Source organism: Pelobates fuscus, chromosome 6, assembly GCF_036172605.1.
Source record: "Pelobates fuscus isolate aPelFus1 chromosome 6, aPelFus1.pri, whole genome shotgun sequence".
In the NCBI taxonomy this organism is placed as follows: Eukaryota; Metazoa; Chordata; class Amphibia; order Anura; family Pelobatidae; genus Pelobates; species Pelobates fuscus.
The window spans coordinates 286,125,340-286,146,560 of NC_086322.1; the positions used below are offsets into that span (position 1 = coordinate 286,125,340).

At 43.2% G+C, this 21,221-nt stretch overlaps 1 protein-coding gene across 1 annotated transcript in view; it reads right to left on the reverse strand.

The window, feature by feature from the left end:
• Positions 1–732: 732 nt before the first annotated feature.
• The window catches only part of ITGB3 (integrin subunit beta 3), a 72,965-nt gene continuing 52,476 nt past the window's right edge, over positions 733–21,221 (reverse strand). The window contains exons 11-15 of the mRNA XM_063459371.1: positions 10,544–10,766; positions 10,253–10,353; positions 10,027–10,146; positions 3,805–3,971; positions 733–1,629 (exon numbers count right to left, since the gene is read on the reverse strand). Of these exons, the coding sequence (XP_063315441.1) occupies positions 1,558–1,629; positions 3,805–3,971; positions 10,027–10,146; positions 10,253–10,353; positions 10,544–10,766 (683 nt within the window). The 3' untranslated portion in view covers positions 733–1,557. The remainder of the gene's footprint in view (positions 1,630–3,804; positions 3,972–10,026; positions 10,147–10,252; positions 10,354–10,543; positions 10,767–21,221) is intronic.

Here is a 21,221-nt window from a genome sequence, read left to right on the forward strand (position 1 = left end):
TTTTGGTGCCTATAGTGTTCCTTTAATAAAGGTAAAGCATCATGGGAGCTATAGCATCTACTGGTCTCCTTATTGGCCGCTGCTGCCATAAAGCTCTGTTGGGCTATATTCTTGCTAAATATATACCGACTATATGTTATGTGCCTATGTTTCATTCTAAAAGCAGGTGGTGATTAGCTGTTTCATGGACCCAACTAAACACAGTACCCCCTTTTTTCGTTCTCCCAGGGAATTGTTCTTAAGGTGTGATAGTATCCCCACTTTCACTGTGCCCCGTGCATACCTTCAGCTTGCTGGGTTTAAACTGGAGACTCTGTTTTACAGAGGTATTTTGTATGACCCTGAAATTACTGTGGATGGAGACGTGATGTGTGGTATGTCATAACCCCTTTTGTTTTTGGCAAAGCCCATTTGTATGGGTGCATCCGATTCTTTAAACCTGGGGTGGCCCTGTTCATATTTAAGTTGGGACTTACATCAGGAAAGAGGAGGAACATTTTCCAGGTACCGGCCTACCAGTGCTAGACAGGGAAAATAATTCCCAATGTTTGACCTGTGAACACCCAGGATAAAACCCTAGCCATGAAAATTCCATGGCACACTCTGCGTACTTTGATGTTTGTCTACACCTTGCCCCAAGATTTGACTCTTAAGTATACTTAAAAATATTATTCCAGCATATGTCAATATTTGTACAGTCTCATATTATACTGTGTAATAAAAAAACAAATATACAGAAAAAGTACAGTGCTTTTATAGTCATATAAAAATAAACGTTGCTACAATTATTATTTTTTCCCGTTTCCTTATTAACATATCGTGAAATAACATTCCATCTTCTCATTTGGTTTCTTAAATACATGCAATCAGGTGTTTTCAAGATCGCGGCCCACGTGTTTTTTTTTATATTAACAGGTAAACATTTTTCACAGTTCTCCAAAATACATGAAAGGCCTATGGTAATGTTATTTCTTGCACAGTAATTTTCAAGTTTTCGTGAATATCAACAGCCCCAAACAGGACATTTTTGTCACAGCAGAAGTGGCGGGATAATATCCGTGACAAAACGATATTTAGGGGCTTGGAGGATTGGCCCGTGAACACTGTGTTAACAACATAAAATATTTGAGGGAAAATGTGCGCAAGACTTGGCTGCAAAGGCGTGTGAAAGGTATACGTGGAGAATGTATTGCTAGAGTTTATTAGAACATGACATCACGTGATGTCACAACATCCTGTTAGTTCAGTACAAGCTTGGATCTACTTGGGTTTCTTGTGCCGATACAAGTTAATCTTCTTAGTAAGAGCACATCATTCGTTTTCTTTGATATCCTGTTGTAGATCCTGGCATTTTGTGGACTACAACATTCCCAAATGGGTAAAGTAACAGATCATAAATATACAAGTATCCAAATTCTATGCAGCCAGATTTTTAAAGGGAAAGACATCCTTCTTCTGCAGCGTCTAGGGGTAATGGGGTAGTAGTCATCAGAGTGGTTTAAAAGAATGTCGCTTTATGGCTCTTAATTGTCCTATGAGAGGAGTCCAGCCTTATATTCATTCAGTGTTCCCACGAAACGTGATATTGGTGAAAGTGGACGTCGCACCTTTGTATAGAGGATTGTGAGCCTACAGAACAAGATCAGACGAGTTAAATATCTCAAACAAGCCATCACAGATCTGTAAAGTAGCATTCATTAATATATGCAACAATCCCCAAATCGAAAAATAAAAATTGGAGAAAAAAAGGTTATTACTTATCTTTTTTCAGAGTTGAGATCAAGTTCTGCAGCTGCTCATCCTGCCTTCCGCTACTAGGGGGAGCATTGGGGACAGCAGTGCTGAGCCACTATTGGGGGTGTGCTGTGAGAACTGAGATTAACTTGGCTCACACAGCAGAAGCTCCTCTGGTGGCTGTCAGGAAGATAGCCACTGTAGGCGTATTTAACCCTGCAATCTCTACTAATATCTGCTAAATGGCAATGTTTTAAACTGAAAGGGTAAACATAAAGGACTACTGCACTCAGATCAATTCATTGAGATTTGGTGTTCTGGATGCCCGTATCAGTCCTTTAACAGTTAGTTTCTCATGAAATGCCAATTTAAAGTGACCTTAGTCCTCTCTAGGGTGAATGTAGAGACTCCTGCTCCGTGAACACCGCATTAAAAACATAATTTGTCGAAAACCCCAAAAGAAAAAAAGAAAAGCTCCTAACCTTTAAATATGCCACAAAAATAGTTTCAGAACTTAATAGGAAAGAAACGGGATTCTGAAGATTTAAAGTTTGGGAGATTTGCTCCCTTCTTCTCTTTGGGGATTATCCTTAAAGTTATGCCTGTGTTATTTCTTAATTATACTCCTGCCAGAACGCCAGTATTTCAGAAACTCATTGGCCATGGCTGCCCGTGTAACCTACTGGGAAATAAAAAGTCTTACACTGTTGGGAGTGTAGTTTGCGAGTATAACTTAGTTTATACTGCAGCTATACCATTGGCATAATTGAATAAAGGAAAATCTGTTTTATTCCATGAAGTTCGGAGAGGAATTCCACCAGCTACAGCCACGGATTGACTTTGATTGAATAACTCCCGTACATTTCAACAAACCATATGTTCAAGGGACACTCTAAACACCAAAACAGCTTTAGCTTAATTAACCAGTTCCGGTGTTTAGATCATGCCCTTGCGGTCTCGCTGCTCAATTCTCTGCCATTTAGAAGTTAAATCACTTTTGTTTCTGTTTATGCAGCCCTAGCCACACCTCTGCTGTCTGTGACTGACACAACCTCCATAAAAATAATGGTTTCATTTTTCAATCAGATCTGACAGCATAGTGTGTTTGTTTACTTTAGAAATGTATCTCCTGGTTTGTAAATTGAACTTTAATCACACACTGTAGGCTCCTGCATATGTAGCAGGCTATTGACAGAGCAGGAGACAATACATTCTAAATTAAACACACTGCGCAATAAAGGAAGTTTAAATATTAGTTCTCTCTTTACATGAAATGTGTAGGGAAATGTGCACGTCACATGAAGGGGAGGTGTGGCTAGGGCTGCATAAACACAGTGATTCAACTCGTAAATGGCAGAGAATTGAGACGTGAAACTGCAAAGACATGATCTATACACCAAAGCCACTCCAGGAAGCTGAAGTTGTTTTGGTGACTATAGTGTCCCTTTAAACAGACTGTGTATACATGATTTTAAATATTATATCTCTCTTCACAGTAAATGTATTACTTCTCTGGAAGTTAAACTTCTCTGGTCTGGAAATTACATTATTGAATAAAACACTAAAAATCACCTATAACTGGTGTCATTTTATTTTTTTAACTTTAAAGCTTTAGCAAAGGAAATCAAAATCTATATCAGTCCAGGCACAGCTAGGGCACACAATGCAAATGAGAAGGAGGGTAAAAAAACTTGTCTCAGTTTTTCCTCTTCCGCTAACTATATTTGATGCCAGAAAAGGGCAAGCTGAAGATGCTCAGCTCCAGGATGGTGGTAAATACAGTGGTGGGATCTCCACATTTAGCTTTATTTTTACGATCTCACAAACACACATTTGATAAATACAGAGGACCACAGATAGGCAAACATAATATTAAAAATCCTAGTCAGTTAGTTACCCTTAGAATGTATTATCACAAATATGTAAAAAAAAAAAAAAACCACTAAATCCATTAAACTAAAAATAAATAAATACCATTTTCTATATGCTGCTGATTAATATAATAATGTTAGTAAATGTATATATATATTTTTAACCGTAAGATAGACTTTTCCCATGCTCCCTTCTCACCGTGTCCCACTTTGCCTTGGATCTCTCCTCTTCAAATTTGGCAAATTCGCGGCTGTCATGTATGGTAATGAGAAGCTTCCAAATCAACAGCGCCACCAACCCCAACAACAAGATGGCTCCCATGACGGACATCAGGACCACAAGAATATCAGGCCCTTGGGGGCACTCTGTAAAAAGAAATTAAGGTAAAGTTAAGGACTAAAGAGGTTAAGCCACAACTGTCCTAACGACAGAAATTCTCGCCACGCTGTCCAGATCTGCACGCAGCCACTGTTATTTCCCGTGTTTCCTGCTCCCATGTTACCTTGCTGTTTAGTCAAATGACAGCTGAACACTCTTGCATCTTTCAGTGCAGCTGACTTGACACCAAATCCTGATCATATACTCAATGGAGACACACAACCCTTTTGTGATTCTCTGTAGCCATTTTTTTTATTTTTTATCTCTGTATGACTTCTTTGTACCAAAATAGCTGACTCTGGCTAGTTTTATCAGTCATAACTTGTATTATTCATGAATACGTCTCTAAGTACATTTTAGCTCTTTAGATCATTTCTTAAAGGAATACTCCTCACACTGAATGTACTTTAGCTGACTGAAGTCCTTTATGTTTGTAAAGTGTGTCCTCTTTTTTTTCCTTACACAAAAAGTAATTTTTTTAAAAGAAATTGGCACATTTATAAATGAACCTTGTTACACCTCCCCGGCTGTCAATCAGACAACCAGTCCTCTAACTTCCTGATTGTTTAGTTGAGTGAAACGAAGAGGCAGCGCATGCTCAGAGCACCAGCTTTGCAAAGACTTCCTTATTGAGCTACATTGGAAAGTCTGTGATTGGACAGCTACAGAAAGTCTGGGCGGGGTTAAAAGGGGAGGGCTTGCAAAGGCCTCAGACAAGAAATCTGCAGCTTTTGCAAGCTGTTTTTAGATATAACCCAATGGAAAATACATAATTAAATGTATGCAATTCTTCATTGGGGGTATATCCGCTAAATTTAACCCCTTAAGGACACATGACATGTGTGACACGTCATGATTCCCTTTTATTCCAGAAGTTTGGTCCTTAAGGGGTTAAAAATAACATGTATATTTTTTTTCCATTGCAGTGTTTAAAGACGGGTAATACATCTATTCCTATTCTCTATGTTTTACTTAGAATTTTCTAGTATTAGACTTACAGTTTGGGTGGAGCAACAAAGAGAGTCTACAACTGTATTACAACTCTACCATTCTTGGTCAGGATGAGAGAGATGTGGATTGTTGCCCAACAGTTAGAGAGTCAGGATCTGTCGGGTAGCTGGTGCAAAGAATCATGGTCCGGAATAGTGAGTGTTAACAATATCTATACTGTGCAGAAATCCAATTAAGAGTTCTAATCTTTCTTTCACAGCTTCCTGAAACGTCCTTCCTACTCCATGGGTAACAGATGAACAAGGGCACCGGCGTATGACATCATGGCCCTTGTAGGGGCCGCCATGTGGTTTACTGGCCTTACTATGTACATGTAGATGAACCTCACCCAGTTACACCTTCGCTTTTAATTTATGCTTGTGCCCCAACTTTCCGAAGATCTTCTCATGTCATACATATCGTTTATGTGTGCTGTGTTGGCAATTCCACCACTAGGCTACCAGGATAAAACACGTTTGGGTGTTGAGTGTCGGGCTACAGATGTGGAGATTAACTAGAAAGATGGGGATATGGGGTGATATATTGACTGGCCCAAGGTATATAGCAATGAGGGGGATGCAATGTTGAGAGCTACACTGAAATAGTTGGATTTTCCTCTAAAATTCAAAATCTAGGACAAAAAAAAATAAAGTCGAGTTGGAATTTCCATAACTCACCTATTCGCCTCCACACCGCCCAAAGGGTCTATTATGGTCTATATTTAGCATTATAATCAAGCATTGACTACAGTTCAATGTTTACTGAATAAAAGCTTATGTGCATGCTGTGCTAAGCTAGGACACATGGAGATATTTACTGCATTAGAGAGGGAACACAACAGAATGTTTCCACTACGTGCTTTACTCTAAAACCGCTCTCCAGAATAGAACGCATTTTTTATGTTGCTGTAACAATAAATTTAGAATTGTCATCAAACTCATCAATAGTGCCAGCCTAGTTATGTAAGCCTCAGTTTTGAAATTAACATTTAAGTACTGTAGGGATAATTGTAGGACACAATATTACAAATAATATTTTGTGAAAATTCTGCTTTTTTTTTTAATTTGAATTGTATTAATATTAAAATATTATTTATTGTAAACATGAATACTTTTTTGAATACCCACATTTCAGAATTTAGAGAATAACCCTATGTATGTAATCTCACACTGACTCTCAGGGGAAGGAGAGGAAAGTATTTGATTGGAATGCCAGTGTTGTATTGTGGTTAAAGGCACATTCCCCGCAGGTTATCGTAGGGGATATGGTGCTAGGACCGAAGCCTTCTACAAAGATACTTTTGAAATGCTCTCTGTAGTATTTACAATTTTTGACAGAGGATGTAAAACATCTATACATTGCTAGCAAATTCATCCCGTAAGCTGACAATCAATTATTGGCCTAGAAAGCTATAAAAATGGCATGCCTCTCTATATCAGGATTCCCCAAACCCGGGGCCCGGCCCTCAGGATGTTGCTGAACTACAACTCCCAAGATTCTATAAATAAAATAGATAGGCTGAGAATCATGGGAGTTGTAGTCCAGCAACATCTGGAGGGCCGGAGTTTGGGGTAGCCTGCTCTATATCAAGGTAAGTGTCAAGTGATTCTCCTGTGCTGTAGTTGCTGAGATTATTCATGAGTGCATTTTGCACTTTGCTAGAAGAGTATCGGGACAAAGTGACGGATGCTTCTCTATTCAGACACCGGTGAGCCATCAATGAAACATTTTGATGAAATTTACACAACTCTATATAAATTGGGTATGTTGTCATATATGTAGAACTCCCTTGCCCACTATATATATCTCACTTTGCCAAAAACTATTCTAAAATACTTTTTTGTTGTTTTTTCTATTAGGCAGAACTATAAAATGTTTAACTCTGAATCCGCTCCCCCCTCCTCTGCCCCAGCCTAAAGTTTTCTATTTGACAGTTTGGTGTCGCAATGTTAGAAGATGGAGGAAGAAAATGAAGAGAGAAAAGAAAGATAAGACATGGTTGTGTCAAAAGGGAGCAATAACAGCACACGATATAATGAGTGGGAGGAAATTAAATTATTTATATTGGTTGTTAAAAAACGAGAGAACGCGTAGGACTGCTAGCTACGAGGGCGGAAGTCAAAATTACATACGCAGATTGGGAGAAAGACACAATGAAAGGGCAGAGAGAGGTTGGAATAAAGGAAACGTAGAATAAAGACGTGGTAAAAAAAATAGATAAAAGTGCTGAGGTTTTCGCGATAAGGACAAAAATGGGGAAAATCTGGGAAAACGACAAAAGCAATAAATGTATAAAGAGAGAGAGGGGTACGAGAGGGCTGGTACTGTATGCAAAGCCACAGAACCTTTGATGTAACAGATATGTGCAATGTTTGGCACTGCAGGGGTTAAATATCTGAAACCAAGCCAAATTTTAGGAAGGCATAATGCTTCCTATCAGACACTCCAAGGGTTAAACGTCTGGGCACACAGCATGTAAAGTCACGGAGAAACAAGGGAGGAGAAGGAAAAAAAATATGGGCCAGGTCCTGACTCCACCCAGTGAAATGTTTTTCCCTTAGCCAGCACGGTATGTCGTATAACGACCTGTAACAAGGCGGCCTGTAAAGGCAGGAGTCCTTCCTGGGGTCATACAAACCTGCCCGGTTCAACCATCCCACCTGATGAAAGTGTTTTTGCTGGATTAGTGGGGGGAAGTTGGGTGTAAATAATGCTAATATAACTCTTTAAAGGGACACTGTAAACACCACAACCACTGCATATTAGATTAATGGTTTTAGTGCATAGATGAGACCAATGAAAAACATTGCCGTACTAGAGAAAGTGTCAATGTTTATATTACATGCCACTCCCCGCCTCCACTACTGCAAACAGAGAATCAGACACTTCTAAGCTGCACTTTCTCCTTAGTCCTACTGAGGTACAAAGTTTGACTACTTACAATGGTGATTGGAGTGTTTCGTTAAAAATAATATTTCTTTTTCAAGTTAGAACACTTTTAGAACTAAGCTTGTAACATTGTTTCATCCCTGTGTTCTAAGACACTTACTCCTCAGAACACCAAGTGATACGTGTCTCGCAGATAGTCACGGTGGCATTTTTAGCAGCCTACCATCAGTTTAATATATTTAATTGGTTCGGTAGCATGTGTAGCATTCATTACGTTTCTTAACAGATCCTATTTAGGCAGCTAGGAGTTAAACCGCTACGTCTGAATTTGTTACTAAGGAAATTCAAACAAAACTTGTAGGTGGGGGGCAGGGGCGGGGGCGGCGATGGAGAAATTCCTGCTTTAATTTCTGTTTATTCCTTTACACACATCCCAGAGTGTGAGAAACTGGAGGAATAGGTCATTAATTTAAACGCTAACATACAAATGCAGAGGTAAGGCATTCCGTCTGTTAACACTTTCACTGCCACAGCAGCCCAGGTCCGTAAATACCTGAAAAGCGTTTTAATTCGACAAGTGGAAAAAATATTCACTAGAATTATGGTTTTCACAAAAATACCAACAACGTACTCCTCCTAGGCCCCACACCCATATTTCTCATATCCTGAGGTGGGGTGATGAAACAGCACAAGCTGTGATGCTAACTTCTGCGGGACGGACGTTGCTAAATTACAGCTACTATAATGCTCAGTCATCCCTAGGGCTTGCTGAGTATCCTGTGTGATCTCAGCTAATTCCTGTTTGAACTACGAAGTAGCTGGCACAATTCAGCCGATCCTAGATTTCTCGTTGTATTCAATGAGAGATATGAGAGTGTGTCCCATCACTGCCCTAGAATAATGACGTACTAGCTTCCCAGAGTGCATGCGGTGGGCTAATGGAACAAAAAAGTAAGCTATACATTTAAGGTTTAAAGGGAGATTGCATGTATCCATAGATGTTAGGGGAAATATGATTTTTAACCGAAAATGCTTTTGTTCATAGGTCCACTCTTTTGGCCCCACACTCTCAGTATGCAGTGCTTCCCTTTTTTGTGCCAAAAAATATGATCCCATTGTGCATACTGTAACTTCCTGAAAGAATGCAAAGGAAAGGTTCCAGGAGTTTGAGTCCAGCTGTCAGCTTTATACGACACAAAGTTGACAATTTAACAAAACCTGAAACTATTGTTGTACTTAGAAAAGTATTGCCCTGGAGAATTGTATGGGATAAACTCTACACTGACATAGAACAATAAAGGACCACTATAGTGCCAGGAAAACAAACTCATTTTCCTGGCACTACAGTGCCCTGAGGGTGCCCCCACCCTCAGGGTCCCACTCCCGCCGGGCTGAATGGAGAGGAAGTGGGTTAAAAACTCACCTTTCTCCAGCGCCGGGCTCCCTCGGCGCTGGGGACTCTCCTCCTCCTTTGGCCGTCATCGGCTGAATGCGCATGCGCGGCAAGAGCCGCGCGCGCATTCAGCCAGTCTATAGGAAAGCATTCTCAATGCTTTCCTATGGACGCTGGCGTCTTCTCACTGTGACAGCCACTAGAGGCTGGATTAACCCATAGGTAAACATAGCAGTTTCTCTGAAACTGCTATGTTTACAGCAGGCAGGGTTAATCCTAGATGGACCTGGCACCCAGACCACTTCATTAAGCTGAAGTGGTCTGTGTGCCTATAGTGGTCCTTTAAGGGGACGTCATGAATGGCTGAGTCACTTCCTGGTGTGGGCATGTCAATGTAGAACAGGCATAGGCAACCTTCAGCACTCCAGATGTTTTGGACTACACCTCCCATGATCCTTTGCCAGCATTATGAGTGTAAGAGCATTATGGGGGATGTAGTCCACAGCATCTGGAGTGCCGAAGGTTGCCTCTCCCTGATGTAGAAGGTGCAAAGTCTCAGGATTTACAGAAACCCGACGCGTGATCATAGTTTGCTTTTTAAAATATTTTCAATGTATTTTTTGTGTATATGTTTAATGAATTAATTATATAATAGATTTAAAAGTAGTACATCCTTTTTTAACGTTAGTAGGTTACTAAAGTAGCTGCTTTAGTATTTGTGTCTAAAAGGCACAGGACCATTGCACAGAATGTCATGCCGGTTCTCTTACCTGGTTTCTCAATGATGTACAAAACCGATTTTCCACTTGAGTCTTCGTGGTACTGAAACCTAACAACGCAGTCTTCATCATCTTTATAAGAGCAATTAACAGCATTCTTCCCTTTGTCCTCTATGGAGTGGGGGGGGGGGGGGGGGATAGGAAATAAACAATAACAAACATTAATGATAAGGAAAGAGGCCCAGCTATCTATTAGGTTGATATAAATTTAACTCACCCAGCTCTTCCACAGGCTTGATCTCATCACGACAAATCCGATTACAGGACATATCATCGTTCCAGGGGCCTCGTGTAAAGTGCTTGCACTCCACGCAATTCCTGCATTTAAAAGGGTGTCCCAGAAAAAGTTTTATTAACATTTTTTATTATTTAAATGTGAAGACTTCTGTGAAGAGGTCTGGGTAATGGTTACGTTTATTTTGAGAATATACTTCATTGAATAAAGTAAGCTAAAGCATTTGGGGAGAGAACACAAAGCTTGTTACAGGTAATGCTGGAAGACACTCACTTTTTAATGGTGCAGGCGTCAGGACAGGTGGGGCATTTCTCACAGGTGTCCCCGTATGACCCTGGCTGAGTACATTCACACTTCCCACAGATACACTGACCCTTGCCACTACATAGGAGGCCACTGCTGGACATACATGTGTCAGTGCGAGTGGTGCAATTACAGTACTCTCCAGTCCAGTCGGAATCACAGACACAATCTCCGCAGTTACACTGGCCGTGACCTGCAAGATGAAAATGGGTTAATAAAACAATAGGGGACAAAGAAAGACTTCTACCGTGAAACCGGAAAAATAAAAGGTCACTAAAAGCATTGTAGTCACTCGTGCATGATAAAATCAAGAGTGCTCCTCCTACCATACTATAATTTCATCGGCCAAGAATGCCATTCACAAAACACTAACACAGTCATAGTTGGATCACCAGATGTTTCTGAAGTGCTCTTCCCTTGGTCATCAATGGTTGGGCATTATAGCCTTCTAGGACACAGGTTCCAAATCCTCAATGCACATCAACAGTCCAGCCTGGTCAGTATTCCACATGGAATTGAACTGGGACATGCCTGAACCTGTGAGTATTGATGCCCTGAGGACTGAGTTGGGAACCACTACTTAAGCAATCTATCTACTGCTGTCTAACCCAAACCTCTTGAGGTTAGGAGGTACAAAGGTGAGACAGGGAGATGTATGTGCATGTAAGAGGAGTGCCATTAACACTGTGCCACTGCTGTGGGGCCTTTCCTGAAGAAGGGGTGGTTTTCCCAAAAATTGAATGCGTACAAAACTGGCCAGCAGTCACGCAGTGCATTGTTGAACTGAACTCTTGCATAGGCTGAATACTTGAGTTAAGTTTGTGCTGAGCATGGTCATCTAATGATGGGCTAGCACAGAACTTATTGGGGACTTGTCTCTGATTGTGATAATTGTTAGACACCAGGGAACAAACTTCCACCGGTGGGAAAGGAGCCCCAAGCTGTCCTATGGAATCCAGGACTGTGGGGAAGTATGGCTACATTTGATCCTGGCCGTTTTAATATTTTCACAGAACCTCTGTGCAACCTCAGTCCATGCCATTCCTTTAAGTATTATAAATGAACTGACTCAGAAACCTTCAACGTGTTTAACGCCAGAAAAGATTAATATGAGACTGCTTATCATAAACATTCCACGCATGACTCACTAATTCAGGTAGCCAAACAACTGCAGTTCCTTCCTATCCTTAACCAGTCAGGGCAACGTAAGAAAAGAGAAATATACAACAAAATAAAAAACAAACACAGAGGAGAGGTTTATTTTATAAACTGGAAATTGAAAGTATTTGAAGAGTGAAGTGTAAGTTTGTATGAACGTTAGCCAAACTGGAAACAAAGTGGAGAATTTTTTCAACTCACATAATTTGCCCTAAAATTTTACAAATCCTTTCCCAATTCCCCAAAGATTTTAATCGTTAAACAAACAGTGAGTTGACAATCAAACTACAGAATTTAGGTGATAAATAGACATTTTACTATTGTTCTGATTATTATTGTTTTGGCTTAATCTTTACACCTGATAGGAGTAGCTACTAAAGTGGGAATGGTGGGGAGTTTGCGCTGCCATGTGTCACCCACACACCTGCCAGAGGATTAGTCACAGCAACTACAATATATGCGCTGCTGTTGCAGCAACACACAGAAGAGAAGTTCCTGGAGGGGGTGCTGTCCTGTCACAAAAAGAAATAAAAAAAACTGATTGACAGATGGGGAAAGGAATCATTTTTTTTATTTAGCTATTTGGAAAACCCATACATTTGCTAGCACATGTTCTAGCACAATGTATAGATCAAGCGGTCTCCTCTCATTTAAAAAGTTAAGTTGTATATAAGGGACTTGGGTATAAACAAGTTATGATCAGTAAAGCCTACAAGAATTTTAATATCAATTTGCATAATATATCTGTTTTAAAATATAACTTAGTGTTATGATAAACTGCTTTTTGTTTTAAATTGTATTTTTAAGGTACTGCTCTGAGATTGGGGGTGGGGGAGGGAGTGAAGTTACATAAGAAAAACATAATTGCGTAATAGAAAAGTCCTATATTAAAACAGGTGTTTGTATTAATTTAAACTAAATATTAAAATCCAAAATGCAGACCTATCTGGGTAAGAGCAGGAAAGAAAATATTTTCATATATTATACAAAAGACTAAAAAATATATAGTGTAGCGTTGATCTAATAAATAAACTATTGCGTAAGCCAGCATTGTCTCAGCATGGGAGAGGGGCAGGAAAGGAAAGAATCTACATAGCGTGTTGGGGTGAGAGTTTCACAACTTTTTAGGATCACATTTAGAAATCCATCAGTTAGAGAATTGACTGAAAGGGGAGTTTTCACACAGTGACTGAAGGGCAGTGTCTATACCCATTTTAACATTTGGTTTTACTTCTTGTTTAAAAGAGTCAACCACGTTTAGTGTGTTCTATGTAACACATTACATGCAGAACGCATGTACACAATACCACCGGACTTGTAGGAAAGTGGCGCATGTCTGCTGGCCAAGATCAAATGACGTGCAAGGGAAAATGGTAAACCAAAATGGTACAACTAGTTTTAGGAACAAACTAACACTTACCACAAGGGTAGCAGAATAACAGCACAGTGTTTTTTCACACCCTCCTTGTTAAACCCCAACACTCCCTAAATTGTATTTGTGCTGTGTTTGTTGTGTTTTGTTTTCTTATATGTGTTTTTATTGTCACAGCTTGTGGTAGTTCCTGGCCAACGCAATATGATTGAATGTGGCTACACCCCCACTGGTGGCTCTGGAGAGACTTGCCCAGCATAGACGCCTATGCCTAAACGGGCTCAAGCACGGGCTTTGGTTACCTGTCTACTCGTGTAGGACAGGTTTTACTGTTATGGAATGGAAGTTAATGTTTAGTTTGTAACACAATAAAGCTGTGGCCTATGCTTTTAACCAATAAGAAGTGTGTCGGTATGTTATTTATGGGGGGGGGGGGGGGGCAGGAGTTTAAGGGGTGGGTTACTGGGTTCCTCAGTTATGCCAAATTAAATCACTAAACATTTCCCTGTTTCTTGTTAAATATGGAACCACTTGGTCGCAGGCATTTACAGAAGTCACTAGTGGCCAACCATGTCACCAAACATTTAAGTCTCTTAGAATGGCAATGGCTGAGTCTATTTTTACTTCCAAAGGGAGCTAAGTCTTGCACTACTAGAACCAAAGGGGAACTTGCCATAACTACAATAAAGATAATGGCCTATGACAAGTACTGCTGTTTAGAACCAATTCAGTTTGGGAGGCTGTTGATCGTCATCGTTGACATTTGTTGGAGAGTCAACCTTTGCTGGGTTAAATTAACATTGATTAGTGCATAAAAACGTGTGAATATTCCTGGCAAACTTAATGAATCTCTCTGGATGTGGGTGGATATTGGTGTTTGGTGTAATAACCCCGATTTATATATGAATAAAATAATGAATACTATTTAACACTTGGCATTCTGACAATTCCGAACCAGGGCTGTTACTCAGGGACGTTTTAGCCGCGAGGCAAACAAGGCATTTGACTTGGGCGGCATTTTCCAGGGGGCGGCAAAAAAAAAAAAGCCGGCCTCAAATGCCCAGGGCAAATGCCTTGTTAGCCTTGCGGCTAACTGACATGCCGGCGGGCTGCTGAGCGGTCGGGGGGCGCGGGCGGGCGGCTGGTGAGGGAGCACTTCCTCTGAGTTGTCTGCTCAGCTCCCTCGCGCACCGCAGAGTGAGGCTGGGAGCCGGAATATGAGGGAGCACTTCCTCTGAGCTGTCTGCTCAGCTCCCTTGCGCACCGCAGAGTGAGGCTGGGAGCCGGAATATGAGGGAGCACTTCCTCTGAGCTGTCTGCTCAGCTCCCTCGCGCGCCGCAGAGTGAGGCTGGGAGCCGGAATATGCCTAGGGCAGCACAAAACCAGGATACACCACTGCTGTTACTATATACAGATTGTGCTGGTCTAATAGTATAAAAAATAGCATTTGATAATATGACACAGAACCTTGCAGGGAACAGAATGATGCCTGTCCCGCGTCGAACCGCATCAAGTGAGGCTGAACCGGCCATGCGGCCTAAACCGGAGCAGAGCCTACAGCCCGGGAGAGGCGGCCGATCTCCTGGCGTGGGACCCGCACGCAATCGGGAAACACACTCTGCCCTGCTACCCCCCCTCTGGACCGGCGGGGGTTATCCCGGTCCTCGCTGGGGTCGATTACCCCCAATCAAGCAACGAATCCTGCAACCAAGCACAAGTGCATGGGCCCGACCAAGATGGCGGCACAGAATCGGCCCACGGCTGCACGACATCTCATCACACCCCCCAAGCATACTTTAGAGTTCTTCGACCGACTCGGCACAAGCCTCTGGTCAGAACTCAAGGCCAAAGGCCTGGCCCTCCAAACAGCGATGAAACGAGCAGCGGCATGGATCCGCCCTTCAACACGGCGCCAATTATGCTGGCTCCCGCCCAAGGCCTCCAGAGCGACCTCCCGACGGAGGCGCCTTTGCAGACCCAGATGGTGGAACACTCGGCTATACCCCCCCGTGCACCAATACTCACCAACGCTCTCACACACATCAAGGGGAGTTCACCCAACTCGCTTACCGCCAGACAACACTCCTAACCTTCGTCCCTCAAGCGGACCTCACCACCACCCAAGCACACGCCCAGGAAGGTCTGAACAGCCAGCGCGGCGAACAAGTAAACCCACGGCAACGAGACCGCACACCTCCCCACAGACTGGGCATCGGATGAAAGGGAGGTAAGACCCGGTCTGCCTGTTGGCCAGCTCCGGTGATGAAACCGACGCAGACGACCCGGCAAAACTCGCATACCCTGACGGATAAATGTTACGAGCCAACACCCATGGGCATGGTCCTATGCATAGCATACTCTGCCCCTGCATCGGACTAAGCACCTAACATCTGAGTCTCCAAGGCTATTGCAGGACATCATCTTATTACCTTGTCATGACTGACCTAGGCCCCAGCGGCTACCAGGCTGCCTAACGGTGTTATTGATCCTAATAATCTGTAAAAACTCTGGTTCAACATGTTTAACTTTTATTATTTTTAAGTTCTAGCGTTTTGTTTATAATTTGCTCGCTAAACTTATTTTTATAGCTATCTTAACTAAGCCTGTGACCCTACGACCTTACAGTCACCAGCGGTAGCTCATACCTAGTTAAATGTCTATGCATGTTGCCTACCTGTCTAAACGCGACACTCTAGATAGAATGTATACAAACCAAGTCTAGCATGTTCATCACTAACGATGATAATAATCTACTGTAATCTTACAACTTGTTACTTAAAATCCAGAGCACGCTTTTTGCCTGATATAAACGTCTGACGCCCCATAGTATATTAACCTTATGTTATAGCATGGTTATATTACTGTCTAAGGATATCCCACGGCATTTTAACCTTTTACTATATATATATTAATGTGCTTCTTAATCTGTGCTTTTTAATCTGACCCACAGACTAGCTAGCCAGACTTACTCAGGGACACATTGTAATGCTCAAGCTAGACATGCACCTGAATTATTTTAATGTCTGCGAATGTGCAGCCCAGTACACAACGCTAGGACATCATTATGAGCAAGCTCTCTTATAATCAGTTCATTTTGGCATACATCATAGAGGAAGCCATGTTATCATATCATATACTATACCTGTTCTTGCTTTTTGTCGAAACGCTATGCTGTTCACTATACACCGTATAACTCAGCTGCCGAATATTACTACACAGTGACAGTGACTTGATTTACCAGATACTTTATTCATTTGTACACCATGTCTCAAACTTGACACAGTCGTGTTCCTCTCTTTTTTTTAATAGTTTTACTAGACATGCACTGCTTAGCCTATTCTTTTCATTTCATTATATTTAAAAAAAATTGTGCAACATAATCTAATGCCTTGTATACTGTATGTTTTGTCTGACTAACTGTCTTACCAATGCTACCGAGGCATAGTTCGACTGTCTGTTACCCACTTGCACGCAAAAATAAAGAATTACAAAAAAATAAAAATATTTCTAAGATAGGGCTGGGGGCAGGTGTGTTAGGGGTACATTTAGGTAAATAATAGAGTTTTTTATATATAAACATGACCCCTAAAAGTAGAAATATGGTCAAGTTGCTTTAGTAGTTGAGCAAGGGGTAGTCAACCGTTGGCACTCGGGATGTTTTGGACTAGATCTTCCATAACGCTTTTACAGCCTTAATGCTTTTGGTTTTGTGCTGCCCAAGGAATGACAAAACCCGGACACCCTCCAGCCCCCTACGCCCCCCCCCCCCCCCAAACACTCCTCCCTCCCATCTAAATTTCTCTACTTTTTAAAAACCAACACAATCTTTGCCTGACAGACACACGCCATTATTGATCCATACACAGACATACACTCACTGACAGATACACACACTGTTTAACCAACACACACTTTCACGGAAACACACACACTCACAGACAGACATACACACTCACTCATTCACAGTACACTCAAAGTTACACACACTTACTGGCAGACACACACATTCACCGACAGACACACATAAACACACTCACAGACACACATGCACACTCACTGACAGACGGACACTACTCAGTATAAGAAACGCACCAAATCAGAATCAGACACACCAAATCATAGTAAAAGACACACACACTGAGACACATATATATACTTACTGACAGACACACCCTGACAAACACACATACACACTCACTGACAGACACACATACACACTGACAATTATTGTTAGAATTGTTAGCAGCTGGATGTACTTGGATTGTCAGGAGATTCCAATGTGAAATATTGTTTGTTCTTTTCAAATAACCCCTCTGTTTGATTAGTATCCTTGTTAATGGTGTCCTTCTGGCACACAGCTATCCCCACTTAACATGCTGTATAATATTTACCTTATTTGGATAAAATATGAAGTAAGGCTGTTTGAATTTTGTTTTTTGTTTTTAACAAAGTCTGTCTCCATTATCATATCATACAAATGTCCTGATAGTGGCTCTGAGACAGTTATCCGTCTCTGGAGTCCAATTTTCACAACCTCGTACCTTATTAACTACATCTCTTCGTTAAGACAGAAAAATCTATTACCGTATATCAGGGGAGGGCTGGCAGCCTTAGGCCTGGGGGGCAAAACCAGTCAAGTGGCCCATTGCGCCACCAAATCAGTTCACCATCCATGCCCACCTTTTCCTGGTTTTATAACGGATATTGATGTTATGCTAATCAGTAGCTCTTTGCCATACCCGCTCCTTCACGGCTCTGACTTTCAATGTTGTCAGAGCACAGGCTGAGAATTTCTGAGCCTGTGCTCTGACTCACTAACTGAGCGCCGGAACCACGAGGGAGAGGATATGATCTGACTGCACCTACTGCTGGTGCGCACCAGTGGGCCACCAGCGAATCGTTTAAATTAAATATGCTGGTGTACCCAACTTGTGAGCTGTGTTGGCCGCCGGGTGCCTCTGTTGTCATGGCACCCTGCGTGACCGCACAGCTTGCCCACCCCAACGGCTAGCCCTGCTGACACACACTGACGTTACTACTTAGACATCCCTCAATATTAATACAGACATCAGAGTAAACACCAATAAACTGTGGAAACAGAGCTGATCCCCCCAAATTTATAAAGGTTTGCTTAGAGGATTTATTCAAGATTAAATCATGCCTCCTCCTCTCTCTCCCCCATGCGCTGCTCTGTAGGCTGGGAGGAAGTGAAGAGTAATCACAGTCTCCCAGCACAACGCCACCTGTGGCTGCATGGGGAACAGCTGTTTAATGTAATGCTTGCAGGACGGCTAGCTGCCGCAGAACCTCTTTGTTTCCGTCTCTGCAAAGGGCTCCAGGCACTGCTTGTTGATAGTGGGAGCCACTGTAAATTAGGGGCAGAGGGCACTTGCACTGCGGTCAAGACGGGTCTGGGCAGAAGGAGAGTGCAGTGCAATCAGTGAATTCCCCTCCTGTGGGTCACCAGTAGACTGGTGCACCTGCCCAGGATCAGAGCCGGTGCAAGGTTTTTGCCGCCCTAGACAAAATATAAATTTGCTGCCCCCCCATGTGACATCACAATGCCCCACCCATATGATCTGCCATATTAACTAACGCCAGTGCTGCACACAGTGTGTGTTTACATTAAAAAGCATGCAGGGACCAGCTATAGACACCAGAACCACTTCATTAAGCTATAGTGTCCCTTTAATGTGAGGTAAATTATAGATTAGTGTCACTAATAATATACTAGATTGCCTACTTACAATTAGATGAGGATGATGATGGGCTGCAGTTTGGCTCCACTGGTCTGGTGTAGAACAGGATCTCTGGAGGCTGTTTGCAACTGTGGTCACAAAATTCAATGTTCTGGGAGAATTGGAAGCAGCTCCATTTTTGGGGGGCCTCTTACACAGCTCAAGGTCTGGGCCCCAGTGCCTGACGGTGAGTATGCCCATAAGGCCCACTCATAAGTCCACTTATATGTTCCACCCACCCATGAGTTCGCTCACAGGGAGTGAAGTGTGTAGGGGATGTGTTATGTGTTATTGTAGAGGATCTAATATGTGTGCTTATGGTATGTAGTGTATAGGGATACCAGTTTGTGCAGGTGATGCAGCATGTATTTGTGTATAAGGGATGTATTATGTGTTTCTGGTTGTGTGTAAGGGATGCATTGTGTGAATCTGTGTTTGTATGCATAAGGGATGCAAGGTGTGTGTCTGTATGTGTGTGCATTGAGTGTAAGAGATGCATTGTGTTTCTGTGTGTATGTAAGAAAAACAGTGTGTGTGTTTGCATGTGTGTGTAAGGGTTTGCATTGTATGTTTCTGTGTATGTGTGCAAATTATGCATTGTCTTTGTGTGTAAGGGTTGCATTGTGTGTGTGTGTGTGTGTGTAATGGATGCATTGTGTGTTTCTCTGTGTGTAAGGGAAGCATGTTGTGTTTCTGTGTATGTATAGGGATGCATTGTGTGTTTCTGTGTATGTATAGGGATATATTGTGTGTTTCTGTGTATGTATAGGGATGCATTGTGTGTGTGTGTGTGTGCTCGTAGTGTGAAAGAGCTCCCTGTCTTGCCCCCTGTCCTATAGAGCTGTCCCTTCTGTCCCTTAGAGCTCTTCCCTGCCCCTTAGTGGTCTCTCCTCTCCCCCACCCTCCCCCAGCGGTCTCTTCTCACACTCACCCACCCTCCCTGTGCTCTTCTCATCCCCCCCTCCACCCTCCCTGTGTTCTTCTCACTCCTCCCTCTGTGTGTTCTCCTCACCCCCGTGTTCTTCTTACCCCCCTCCTCCCTGTGTTCTTCTTACTTCCCCCTTGTTCTTCTTACTCCCCCCTTGTTCTTCTTACCCCCTTCTTCTTATTACTCCCCCTTCTTCTTACTCCCCCTTCTTCTTCTTCTTACTCCCCCCTTCTTCTTCTTCTTACTCCCCCCTTCTTCTTCTTCTTACTCCCCCCTTCTTCTTCTTAACCCTCCTACTTCTTCTTACTCACCCCTCTTCTTCTTACTCCCCCTTCTTCTTCTTACCCCCCTTCTTCTAATTACTTCCCACTCTTGTTCTTCTTACTCCCCACTCTTTTTCTTACTCCCCCCTTCTTCTTCGTACCCCCCTCTTTTTCTTATCTCCCCTCCTTCTTACTTCCCCCTCCCCCTCTTCTTACTCCCCTCCCCTCTTCTTCCCCCCTCTTTTTCTTGTCTCCCCTCCCCTCTTCTTACGCCCTCCCCTTACTCCCCCCTCCCCTCTTACTCCCCCCTCCCCTCTTACTCCCCCCTCTTATTATCCCCCCTCCCCTCTTCTTACTCCCCCCTTCTTCTTACTCTCCCCCTCGCCTCTTCTTACTCCCTCCTCCACTTACTCCCCCCTCCACTTACTCCCCCCTCCCCTCTTACTCCCCCCTCTTCTTACTCCCCTCTCCCCTCTTACTCCCCCCTCCCCTCTTCTTACTCCCCCCTCCCCTCTTCTTACTCTCCCCCCTCCCCTCTTCTTACTCTCCCCCCCTCCCCTCTTCTTACCCCCCTCTTCTTACTACCCCCTCTTCTTACTCCCCCCCTCCCCTCTTCTTACTCCCCCCCTCTTCTTACTCCCCCCTCCCCTTACTCTCCCCCCTATTCTTACTCTCCCCCCCTCTTACTCTCCCCCCTCTTCTTACTCTCCCCCCCTCCTCTCTTCTTACTTCCCCCCTCCCCTCTTCTTACTTCCCCCCTCCCTCCCCTCTTCTTACTTCCCCCCTCCCTCCCCTCTTATTACTTCCCCCCTCCCTCCCCTCTTATTACTTCCCCCCTCCCTCCCCTCTTCTTCTTACCCCCTCCCATGTAGCGTGGCCGAGCTGCTCTCCGGTGCCGGCCGGAGTGATGGGAAGGTGCACGCTCAGTGTGCACTTCCTGTCAGTCCGGCCGGTTACAGGAAACAGAAACTCCGCGCGGAACAGGAGTTTCTGTTTCCTGTAACCGGCCGGACTGAAAGGAAGGTGCACACTGAGCGTGCACCTTCCCATCACTCCGGCCGGGACCGCGGACCGGAGACCGGCTCGGCCACGCTACAGGGGAGGGGAGAATCTGTTATGCAGCCGCCTGAGCGCTCTTTACAGAGCGCTCAGGCGGCTGCAGCATTTAAAGGGCCGGCCCGCCGCGGC